Source organism: Dreissena polymorpha, chromosome 16 (genome assembly GCF_020536995.1).
Source record: "Dreissena polymorpha isolate Duluth1 chromosome 16, UMN_Dpol_1.0, whole genome shotgun sequence".
Classification (NCBI taxonomy): Eukaryota; Metazoa; Mollusca; class Bivalvia; order Myida; family Dreissenidae; genus Dreissena; species Dreissena polymorpha.
The window spans coordinates 5,372,701-5,385,782 of record NC_068370.1 but is presented as its reverse complement, the minus strand read 5'-3'; the positions used below and the strand labels follow the sequence as shown (position 1 = coordinate 5,385,782).

Genomic DNA, 13,082 nt, shown 5'->3' with positions numbered 1-13,082 from the left:
TAGAGATGCGAGCACAACCCACAGAGTTCTAGTCATTTATAGAGATGCGTACACAACCCACTGAGTTCTAGTCATATATATAGAGAGATGCGAGCACAACCCACAGAGTTCTAGTCATGTATAGATATGCGAACAAAGGCCACAGAGTTCTAGTCATGTATAGAGATGCGTACAAAGCCAACAGAGTTCTAGGCATTTATAGAAATGCGAGCACAACCCACAGAGTTCTAGGCATATATAGAGATGCGAGCACAACCCACAGAGTTCTAGGCATTTATAGATATGCGTGCAAAGACCATAGAGTTCTAGTCATGTAAAGACATGCGTGGTCTGTACACAAGAGCATCGTTAATAACTTGGTGTATACATTGTTACATTATTAAATGCGATGACAACCCTTATATTTTTCAATGTATGTTAGGTACGCCACTGTATGTTTATAATTGTCCGCATCTCAATAAAAAATTAAATCTGCTTGATTATGATCATGAAACGGAATACGTTGGGCCATTGGCAATAACAAACATTTTACAGATGCAAATACATGGATAGGAGAATAGGTATTGTAACGTTTTTGTTTTTCTTTGTTACATAATTAGAAGTTATATTATGTTGTATTAAAATATGTCCAGGTACTGTAATGCGCTTTTTGTAAACAAAACCGGATTTAAGTATGTATGTATTTATATATATATTTTTTTTATTTTATTTACTTGTGATTCATTTATTCATTTGTTGTTCGTTCAAAATACCTAAATGACGAATTTGAATCTCATGTTTAAATGATTTTTGTTTTAAAATGCTTAAAATACTCCATAAATGATGCCCTATCCATTTGCAAATCGTAAACAAAACGAAAGATACTAATTACATTACCCCGCAATATGAATTTTACAGGTTAGATATATATCATGCAAAACCCGATGTACGAAGCAGCCCAAGCCGACAATGACGTCATATGCACGACCAAAGACCTCAAACTCAGAGGTAAATATGCACGTGAAATCAATTTTATTTGTGTCAGTACTCCAGCGACCAATCCAAGCTAAATGTAAAAAAACAATTGAAGAATTAGACGTTTGTCAACGTGAACTAATTCTTATTTGCGCAAAAGAAAAACATTTAAAAACTGGAAGTAATGCGTACAAAAACATCACATTTAATTTGCCCGATAGTTCAATGACATTTCATAACATTAAAAGACATTCATTTTTACCAATACAATTTCTTTTGAATACAATACAATTTCTCTAATGAAAACTAATGGTATAATTCTTCATGAAACACCACAATTTAAGTTGCTTTGAATTTTCTGCCCTTCGAATAGTAGTAATAAGTAGCCATATAGGCGTTTACATTCAATTGTACGCTTAATTGCACTTCCGAAGGAACACTTGAATCACGCTTAATTATCAACAACCAATCAACATACAGTGTATCAACTTAATTGTAATGCATGCCCTGAACCTTATAGAGCATGTGCGAGTGTGGGGTCCTTGTGCTTTACGCTCAAAAGACGTTTTTGATAATAATTGATTTACTATCGCATTTAATTCATCTCTCAGAACAATCTTATCGCTAAAACATATAAGCCTCAATCTGAGATACTGGGCCTTACTGCATGTGCGTAAAGTGGAGGCCTCATATCAGCCTGTGCAGTCCGTGCGAGCGAATAAGCGACGACACATTCCTTTTAATGGGGTAAAGGATGTCTCTTCTTAGCAAAAATCCAGTCGAGGCGGAAAATTTCGTTCCTCATTAGTCTGCATAATACCGTTTGGTGAAATAATCTCGACCTGCGTGTAGATGTTTCTATGGAAGAGATAATCTAGACCTGCATATACCGATGAGCGCGGTATTCTCGATCTGCATAAACAAAGGGACGAGATAATCTCGTTCTGCATATACAAAGGGACGAGATTATCTCGTCTGAATATACCTATGGTCGAGATAATATATAACTGCAAAGTCCAATGGGCGCTATGATCTCGATCTGCATACAGCTATGGATGAGATCATCTAGACGTGTATATACATGTAAACAAGATAAGCCAGCAAATTGTTTACATTTTTTATTAATTTGCCTTATTGCAGAGGCTGTGTCCGAAAAAAAGCAAGCTGCGGGTATCCGTAACGTTCGGTTTAACAACCCAGTGAGCGTAGGAACGCACGGCGACGTCACTGAGTGGGATGCATCCAGAAAGAATGGAAACTTAGGCCTGTATAACCGTCTTAAAGAGGAAACGCATATGCTGTTCCACACTGGACGAGATGAAAATCCGAAAATAAAAGCAGCTTTTGGAATACTTTCCGGACTATTAACGGGACTAATATTTCTGGTAATTCTTCGGTTCACTTTCGACTATACATATTTACAAGCAGGAATCATCACTGTAGTCTACACGGTGATCGTTTGCATCGGTCTCGCGTTGTCCTCCCTCTGCCGATGCATCATGGCCATTCTTGTACCGAACTTTTTCACGGGTAAAGGACGGGCCATTCTATTGTCGATTATCTTTGGAGTGATGCTATCAGGACCAATCGCGAATATCTCCCACAATTTTAAGGAGAGTGGAAACAGTTTGGCATGCAGCGTTGATTTGATCAAAGACCAGCTTCTCGTTTTGCAAAGAAAACTAGACAAACCTGTTAAAGATATTATTCTAAATGTCAACAAAAAGAAAGAAGCATTAGAAAAGACCGTATTCGCTGCACATCGTTCAATAACGGAAGCACAAAGCACTCTCAAGGAAATTAGCCAAACACTCGCTACAGCCGGTCCAACGCTCGAAGCCCTGTACCAGGTTTGTTTTCCACAGCAATTTTATATGCGCCTGTTTAACCCTTTGCATGCTGGGAAATTTGTAGTCTGCTAAAATGTCGTCTGCTGAATTTCTAAAATTAGCATTTTTTTCGATTTTTTTTTCAAAAAAAATACTATCAGAATAGCAAACAGTTTGGATCCTGATGAGACGCCACGTTCTGTGGCGTCTCATCTGGATCCAAACTGTTTGCAAAGGCCTTCAAAATTCGGTTCCAGCACTGAAAGAGTTGAATATATTATAAAGCTTTTAAAATAGTTCTACAAACAGATACACCGATATAAGCCATTATATTGCATGGCCTCGGACGTGCATAAATGTGCGCAAACCTCTTTGTTGACCTCTATATAGCCTCACTAATGCCATAGCCCACATGGTCCGCCTATTGACACTCCTATACGAATGCATATAATCATTTGATAGTTTGCATAAACAGCGATACCTTATTGCCTATCAATATCACACAGAAAATACATGCTAGAAAATACAAGCCAAGAACACTAATAATTCTTATGCTTCTTCTCATGTAACCTTTATTGCTGAGAACACGTGTACAATTTTTATTTATTTATTTTCAGGAATGTCAGAAGCCATTTAACGATTTTTACAGAACTTGCACGTCCAAGTGCCCATTAGGGTAAGCAACTGTAAACAAGTGCTCAATTTTACATATTAAACGTTTCATCGGTTGACGACCTGTGCTTAAGACCTACCGGTTTTTATCATTTAAGTCTTGCCTACTCATCGAATGGTTCGAGCATAACTACTCGACCATTCAACGCCGTAGTGCTGTTTTTAAGGTTGGCTATGTTAAACCACACGGGCATAGAACCATGGGAGCCAATTTGTCCGTTATTTTTTCTTCAGTCGATGTGTCCGATAATTTAATTAAAAAATCTTAAGAGCTTTAACAAGCGCACATAGTTAATAATTTGAATTTTAGGCGCAAGTGTTTTTTTAATTGAAAATTTAGGAAAATAGGTATCCTTTTTGCATATTCAAGAACAGAGGTAGCCCGATTTTGAAAATCAGGCACAGAAGTGCCACTGTGCTTAGTGGTCCTCGGCAACTGTTTGACTACATGTATTGATACAAAACTGCTTTTCAAAAATGACGCAATGTTGCTTTCCAGGCCTATGTGTCTTTGTAACGAGGCCAAAGATATATCTGCTGGGTTATGTGACAACGTTAGAAAAGCCTCCGATTATTTCGTGACTACAGCTGCAACCAAAACCATGTATGTACCCTGAAAAACTTACCCCATAGTTTGTTCTCAATACTGAAAATGCTTTATTGCCACACTAATCTTATAATCGATTTGTTTTTTAGTTTTAATAAGATTTGCAAGAATGACGGATGCGTAATGGATCGGTCATTTTGGCATTTTCGGTTGAAGTTTTTGTTTGCGCACAATAAAAACAACATTTTCCAGTTGGAACATCTACACTTCACAAACATTTTTTTAAATTGAATAGGGTGTCTCAAAGAACGTAATTAAGCTACCGAAATGATACAAGCTGATATGAGCTGGGTGATTATTTTCTGTTTATCTCGATTGAACCAGATTCGAACACGGTCCTAATATTGCCGGGATAAGCCCTCTGACAAGGATTCATCAAGATTGAGTCATATATTGGGCCTCTCGAGTTGTTATATAAGATTTGACCTGTTCAGCTAGTTTTTGATTTCACGTAACGCAAATTCAAATTTTGCATAAGACGTCGCGCTCAGTACTGGCGTAAAGTTACGTAACGTCAAAAATGCGGAAAATGAATACTGACGTTAAGGTGTATTTTTAGCTGTTGACTCTTGATTCTTTTTGTTGTTATGTGGCAGTTATTCTTCCGAATTGTAAAGCTTATATATCAAAACACGCAGAATTGATATGTCTTTTCGACGAGATAAATATTGTTTTGAAGACAAGTTGCAGGACAACTAGATTTCTTATTAAACTGAAACATCCTTTATCTATTTTCAATTACTGTTTAATTGACTATTTTATCTTAAGTGATTAAAGGGATTTTTTTAATAAAAAGTGTAATGTTTGTAACAACTATGCGAGGCAAACACTATGTGGTGAGATCATGTGAGCCGCGTTCTGAGGAAACTGGGCTTAATGCATGTGCGTTAAGTGTCGTCCCAGATTTGCCTGTGCAGTACGCACAGGCTTATCAGGGACGACACTTTCCGCTTTTGTGGTATTTTTAGTTTCAAGGAAGTCCATCCTTACAGAAAATCAGGTTAAGGCGGAAAGTGTCGTCCCTGATTAGCCTTTGCGGACTGCACAGGCTCATCTGGGACGACACTTTACGCACATGCATGGCATTATGCCCAGTTTTCTCAGAACACGACACATCTTAATTATATTGATTATCTGCACTGTCTTAATTAGTAACGGTGGTCTGGACGCACTGAAATACATCAACTTATCCATTTATTTCAGTCTCGTGCAAATTTACAATGTTAATATAACAATTTGCACATAAAAGTATCATATGTGTTATGAAAAGAACGTCTGTTCTGTGAAGAACTACACGAGGCTACATACTGATACAGCATTTAGTTGCTTATTAACATCAACATTATTATAAGAAATACACGACATAACATAATATAAATAATATTAATAATACATGTACATTACACGGATCGACAAAGTTCTAGACCGTTACATAATTTGAAATTTCACATCTTCACATATAAACACAAGAAACAGCAGATATATATCAACTCACATCGCATGTATAATAATAACTCCCGCAACACAAAAGTATACATTGTCAATCGAATGTGACAATGGTTGGGTTCAGATTAAGCTATTTATTAATTACAAATTTAAGTAGTTATAAGTGTAGTTAAATAGTACGGTATAAGCTTCCAATGGCTTTAGATGCGATGACGAACAACTCGTAAATACTTATCATTAATGAAACAAATTTCTGTTTTGTTCTGTCTTACAATTATTGTTATCATCAAACATCTAAAATGTTCAAACTGTTCAGAATGTCTTGGTGGAGGTTCTCATCTACGCTAATACGTGTACTTCCGTTTTTGTCTTTCTCGGTCAAAATGTAACAAACCGCCACCGAATACAAAAGGGCTTTTTTCCTCTTAACGATCTTATAGATTGTAAGATTAATCTCTGTTTTCCTGGTGTACCGGGTATACATTCTTTAATTTTTCGCACAATGCGCAATTTTTCCATCCGATTTTTGAATTCATATGGCGTGTTATCTGTTTGCTGAGGTTTATTTTCGGACGACTTGTTTTCTCTGTATTTTGATACGTACTGTCTGTTGTTTTCTTTCTTGGCGTTTTTCTTTTGTTTGTGTTTTTATACACGCAAAACATTCAATGAAGGCTTCGAACTGACTGACCAAGCTCTTGTTGAAGGAATAGGGGTGCCTAATCTGTTTTCCCGTTTTGACGAGTTAATGTTGTCACTACATTTTTGTATTGTTTCGGTAATGTTTCAATTTTCTTACTCTTTCTTTTTCTCTTTTTCTTTTTTATAGTTCTCTTTTTTTCTGCGTTTTATTTAAACTGCATCTTAAACATACAAAATGCATGCATATAATCATTTTTTAGTAATCGACCGCCGTTTCGTTTTGAAATCATTTCGTTGTAGATATTTGTTACGCATTACACGCATTTTTTCTGCGTCATTTCGAAAAAAACATCTCTTTATTAACCCGTCACTTTCTTTTTCGCATTTTATAATAACATTTTCAATTAGGTTTGTTTTTACTCTTTCCATCGATGTATAAATTATGGATTTGTTTAAAAAAATGTGCATACTGTGGGAGATTTTATAAAAACCCTTCCCGCCTTTTCTTACTTTACGTCAGTACTGAGCACGACGTCATGTATTTATTTATAAATTGTTATTCTTGAATCGTTTCAGCAATATTGATTCATAGCAGTGGCTTCTAGAGAGATCACATCATTTTCTAAGATTTTATCAAGTGACTTGTTAATGACTCCACTTTATCCAAACTCCAAGTGGGTCTAGATATTTTATAACAGTCTGATCAAGTTTCATGAAGTTTGTAAAACAGATGGCATTTTGAGTGGAAACGAGCTAAATGTTGACGAAGAAAAGATGTTTATATGGTTTGACCTGGTGAACTCGATTGTTCCCTACTTTACCCATTAAATTAGGTTATGGTTTGAGCCAGTCTATTTTTGTTCGGAGGTTAGTTATATAGCACCCCACGCAATTTTCATATAAAAAGTTTAATATCAGACAGCAATTGCAGCTCTCGCGTTAATCATACAGATGTCTGAGTTCCTCTTTGGGGTATTTTATGTTTATTGAATTCATGGGTAAGTCTAAATAAAGCGATAGAAGAATACCCCGTTTATTATTTTTTCTATCAATATTACGACAACCTTTTAGAAATTTTTTTTTGTTTTGATAAATATGTAATGGTATTTGCTATGTCTTTTCTTTTTTTTCAATTTATCTATTAACTTATTAGAAAGTTTTTTCAGTTTATACCGGAAGCATGTGCATTAAAGCGAAAATATATGTTTGAATGGTAAATCTCCATAACGAATGCTCATCTTTGTTATAATTATTATGGCCATAGAGAGTGAATATATGTTTATTATTTTAAGTACCGCAAAATCTCTTCCAGTAAAGAAACACATTTCTATCTCAGGGTAGCTTTGGACGACGCTCTGAAGTTGTTTACCGCAGACGTGGACATGAAAGTGTTCGCGAAAGGTGGCGCCAATTCGTCTAAAACATCCAAGAAGATTCAAGAAGAGATAAACAAGGAAGTGGACGAGAAAGTGAATGTGCTTCAAATGATATCCTTTGTTACAACGAAAGTGCTGTCTTTGTCATTGTTGATTATTTTCATTCAGTCGTTTCTCTATATAAAGTCGTATTTAGCAAAGGATGGATATGACAACGTTTACATAACGAAAGGTTTCAGATCGTTTGACGAAGAGCAAGAAAGATTGGGTCAGACTTCTCTACTTCCGCTTAAGAAGGGCGAACAGACCAAGTATGTCGACACGAGATCATGGAAACTGAATAACTTTGAGCTAACATATTGTACTACAGGATTAGCGCAAGTGTTCCTTCACTTCATATTTTGCGTCACCGTCGTCTTGTTCGACTACGTCCTTTTCTATATTCTGAACCTTGTACGCATTCACGGCTCGCTAGAGCTCGGCATTCAAGGTCAAGGGACGCTTAAGATAATCGTTCATGGAGACGGTCCAGTGAAAGATTTCTACGAATTTCTTTTCCAAGGTCTTGACATCAATGAAGGTTTTTCATCTAATTTGCACCTCGGTCGGTGTTTACCTTCTCCTAACAAACCGTACGATTCGAATATTCCCGTGTTTCTAGTCCTGTATCTGGTCGCTATTGGCGTGGTATGTCTCAGAGGGTACGGGATGCGTCTGCGGAGAAAGATTTCGGCTTATTATTATCCTGAACAAGAAAAGGCCAGGATTACATTTCTTCACAAGACAATCCGAAATCGTCGCGCTGGAGTTCAGCGCTTCTTACGCCAGCAAGTCAGGTCAACTCACAAAGAATGCACGATTAAGGAACAACTGCGTATTTCAACGTGGTTAAGATCCAATTGCCAGTGCCTCGATAAGGTCCTTCCAAATAGGAACCAGCGTAAGTGCACGAGCTGTGGACAAACGGGCAAGGAAAGTGGTTCAACAATAATTAACTGCGCTGATGAAACGACGGGAAAGACCTGCAAGGCGATGTATTGTGGAGACTGCAAGGCGGCTTTAGCGGGAGTGTGTCCGCTGTGTTGCGACAATGACGTCGTACTGAGAGACTGAATTATGCAACTTACTGGTACTAATCTATGTTCCTGATGAAAATATTTTAATGAAAAAACACACACTCTATCCGCTTGTACTAATATACTATTCTAAATCACGGGCTTTTTTGGAATAAATACGTTGACAAATACTTCTGTGATTATGCCATTATAGTTTACCTATAACAGATCGTATTAAACATTCCATGTAAGCATCATATAGGGATATAGCACTTAGACGAAATGACGATGAGAGCAAAGCAAGGTCTGTATGGACATAGGGACACGCTGTGCAAATAAGCGTTCTGTATGTCTGTACTTTGCTGTGTACGCCATTTCCACTGTCGACCACTGGTTTAAAAAATGTAGCAACCACTCAATAATAATATAATGCTTTAATTATTCAACATAAGCTTTTATATTCATAATGGTTTTTGGTTATATAGTGTTATCTTAAAAGCGATTTGTGAAGTTCGCCTTTACCTGAGTTATTAAAAAAGACACGAACTGTAAAGGCACTGGTCAGCTTTAAAATTACAATCAGGTTTAAACAAAATAAAACTCTAATAAAATTCGGAATTCAGATATAAAATATACTATCAATGCCATAGAATACTATTAAAACAATGCTAGTGTCTGTTCACATTTGTATCCAAGGTTATACGTTTAAGTATTTTTGGTCAAATAGAAAAGCAAGTTTACACTTCGTAACTTAAATGTGTACTGTTTTTGTGATGAGCATAAAATATCCGAAATATTATGTAAACAGTATTCAATTATTGTCACTAATAATTAATGGCTTTGTTTGAGTCCTTTAAACTTAATGGTTAAACTTAATAAAATGCAAATGGCGAAAATATTATCTGTATTGTTTTATCTTTATTCCAATATGATATATGAATTATAACAATTGTTTTCCTGCCACCGTTGCAAATTGCTTTTTAATTTAAACTTGTAGTGTGGACAAATGATTTTTTCGTAAATATATGTACACTAACATAAATGAGATAACAAGTATTTATTGTTTATTTAAACTTGATTGAGGGACGGAAAAAGACGCCAACGTATGGTAACAATTTCTAGCAATTTTTTTTAAAAATAAACAAGAGGGCCAAGATGGCCCTAGTCACTCACCTGAGAGGAGTCGGTTCATTCAATCTTTACCTAATGTCAAACTTGACCTAGATATTGACCAGACAAACATCCTGGTCAAGTTTCATCATTATTGAACCAAAACTCTGGCGTAGTGTTTTTGTTTTTGTAAGATTTGAAATGGTGACCTATCATCAAACTTGACTGAGATCTTTCAGCAACTTTGATAAAGAATGCTTGAGAAATGTGAATGTTTACAAACCAAATGTGGACGGACGGACAGCGGACAAAGACCAATCCTAAAACCTCACCTGAGCAATCAGGTGAGCTAAAAAGTGTGTTTCACCGATCTGAGCCATTTTCCAACTTGTCCAAGAAATCAATAAAACCAATGTATTGACTAAGTTTTATGATGATAAGGCAAAATATGTGACTTCCATAGTGTTCAATCACAAGGTTTCTCTATATATAGTCACATAAGGAAAACTGCCACACCCCCCTGGCAGCCATGTTTATTGACCCATCGGGACCATTTGCAAACTCATATGAGATATATATATATATAACCAATCTTTTCACGAAGTTTTATGATGATTGGGCAAAAAATATGACTTCTATAGTGTTCACAAGCTTTTTTTACTATATAAATATAAGAAAACTGCCCCCCCCCCCCCGGCAGCCATGTTATTCAACTGACCGGAACCATTCTCCAACTCAACTCTCGTATCAAGGAAACAAATGTTCTGACCAATTTTCATGAAAATTTGGCAAAACATGTGACTTCTAGAGTGTTCACATGTTTTCACTATATACATATGGAGAAAAATGCCACGCACACTGGCGGCCATGTTTTTTCACCGATCTGGACCATTTTCGCACTCGTCCGACATATCAATAAAACCAATGTTTTGATTAACTTTCATGATGATTGGGCCAAAACTGTGACTTCTAGAGTGTTTACAAGGTTTCTCTATAGCCATATAAGGAAAAGAGCCCCGCCCACTGGCGGCCATGTTTTTCAACGGACCGGAACCACTTTAAAACTCAACGAACATATCATTAAGACAGACATTTAGACAAAGTTACATGAAGATTGGGCATTAAATGTGACATCTACAGTGTTTACAAGCTTTTTCTTTTTTTTTGACCTAGTGACCTAGTTTTTGACCCTGCATGAACCAGTTTCGAATTCGATCGAGATATCATTGGGACAAATCTTCTGACCAAGTTTCATGAAAATCGGACAATAAATGTGGCCTCTAGAGTGTTTACGAACAAATGTTAACGGACGGATGGACGGACGGACGTACGACCGGTCACAAAAGCTCACCTGAGCAATCAGGTGAGCTAAAAAATCTTAGTCTACCAGATGTTATGGAAGTTTTATTAAAGCATAGTTGTTTCCATTGATCAAATCTCACATTAAATATTAAGGTCCAGAAGGGCGGCAAGCGGGTAGGGGAGAGCTAACAGGAGCAGGAGCTCCTTGATATGTGTCGTGTTCTGAGAAAACTGGGCTTAATGCATTTGCGTTAAGTGTCGTCCCAGATTAGCCTGTGCATTCCGCTTTTATGGTATTTTTAGTTTCAAGGAAGTCCCTCTACCAAAAATCAAGTTTAGGCAGAAAGTGCCGTCCCTATTTTCTTCCTATTTAAGTTTATATTTGACTTTCGTATTTTCAATTATTCACTTCCCTTTTAGCACACATCCGTTTCAACCGACAACCCACTTAAGAAAACAAACATGTGCTCATGCTGACAAATGGTCCACTGGAGGTTAAACTATTAGTTCACTTATTTAATAAGGAAGTGTTAAAGGAAAATCTTTTTAAAACAAGAGATGTGTTCGTCAGAAACACAATGCCCCCATTGCGCCGCTTTGAATTTTTTTTTTTGGACGTTTGACCTTGAAGGATGACCTTGACCTTCCACCACTCAAAATGTGCAGCTTCATGAGAACGCCGCTTTGAAATAAAAATATAATTTTTTTTGGACCTTTGACCTTGAAGGATGACCTTGACCTTAAACTTCCACCACTTAAAATGTGCAGCTTCATGAGAACGCCGGTTTAAATTAATTTTTTTATCTTGAACTTCCACCACTCAAAATGTGCAGCTTCACGAGATACACATGCATGCCAAATATCAAGTTGCTATCTTAAATATTGAAAAAGTTATGGCCAATGTTTAAGTTTTCGGACGGACAGATGCCATATATTTGACATTTTACCTTGAAGGATGACGTTGACCTTCACCTTTCACCACCAAAATGTTCAGCTCCATGAAATACACATGCATGCCAAATATCAAGTGGCTATCTTCAATAGTGTAAAAGTTATGGCCAATGTTAAAGTTTTTGGACGGACGGACAGATGCCATATATTAGATATTTGACCTTGAAGGATGACCTTGACCTTCACCTTTAACCACTCAAAATGTGCAGCTCTGTGAGATGCACATGCATGCCAAATATCAAGTTGCTATCGTCAATATTGAAAAAGTTATGGCCCTTAAAGTTTTCGGACGGACCGACTGACATACACACATACTGACACACTGACGGACAGTATTGCTATATGACACCCTACCAGGGGCATCAAAATGATATAGAACAAGACTATTGTCAAGCAATATGGTCCCCTACCGGTGAAACTCCACCATTGTTAGATTTTTAATATTTTTTTTTATATTTCTTGCCAAAGCAACCATAATTTTTGACGTAGGAACAAAATGTCTTCTGTCACCAACCTTTTAACACTCTAAACGCAACATTTTTTTTATCCAATCTTGACGATACTTGGTCACAAAGTTGATGTTGACAATTTCTAGGCAATTTTTCAAATTGGGCCAGGTTCTTCCAAAAACTAGATCAGCCGGTCTAAGCTTAGTAGAGGCCAAATTTATGACTCAATCTAGACTTGGTAAAAAAATATCTTAATATCTAGGCCAAGATTGAATCTGGAGCAAGTTGCTTCTGAAATCTAGGTCAAATCTTAAAAATAAATATTTACCACTCACGAAGCCTTATATCTGCAAGGGTCAATACGGTGGCTGGTGTTGGTTGGGCGAGCATTCAAACCTCATCAGTCATGTATACAGCTTCCATTTGTTTTTAATTAAGTTAACAAATTGGTTGTGGGACCTGTTGTATATCTTTAAACATAGTATTGCTCATTGGGTCATTGGAGACCTGAAATGACCCACAAGTCACCCGGGGGTGACTAGAAGCCTTTTCAGGTCACCCTGGGTTGACTTCAAGCTGACGCTAGTCACCCTCGCCTGACTAAATTGGCTTCTTTCGGCTTGAAGTCACCCTAGGGTGACATGAATCGGCTTCTGGTCACCCCCGGGTGACTTCAAGCCATTTCAGGT

At 37.0% G+C, this 13,082-nt stretch overlaps 1 protein-coding gene across 1 annotated transcript; it reads left to right on the top strand.

Annotated features, from left to right (window-relative positions):
- Nucleotides 1–462: 462 nt before the first annotated feature.
- On the top strand, nucleotides 463–9,257 carry LOC127862898 (E3 ubiquitin-protein ligase DCST1-like). Its single transcript, XM_052402172.1, has 6 exons — nucleotides 463–560; nucleotides 898–987; nucleotides 2,095–2,804; nucleotides 3,401–3,459; nucleotides 3,955–4,059; nucleotides 7,487–9,257. Exons 2-6 carry the CDS (start codon nucleotides 912–914, stop codon nucleotides 8,637–8,639), a joined length of 2,103 nt encoding a protein of 700 aa, XP_052258132.1. The 5' UTR covers nucleotides 463–560; nucleotides 898–911; the 3' UTR covers nucleotides 8,640–9,257.
- Nucleotides 9,258–13,082: the final 3,825 nt, after the last annotated feature.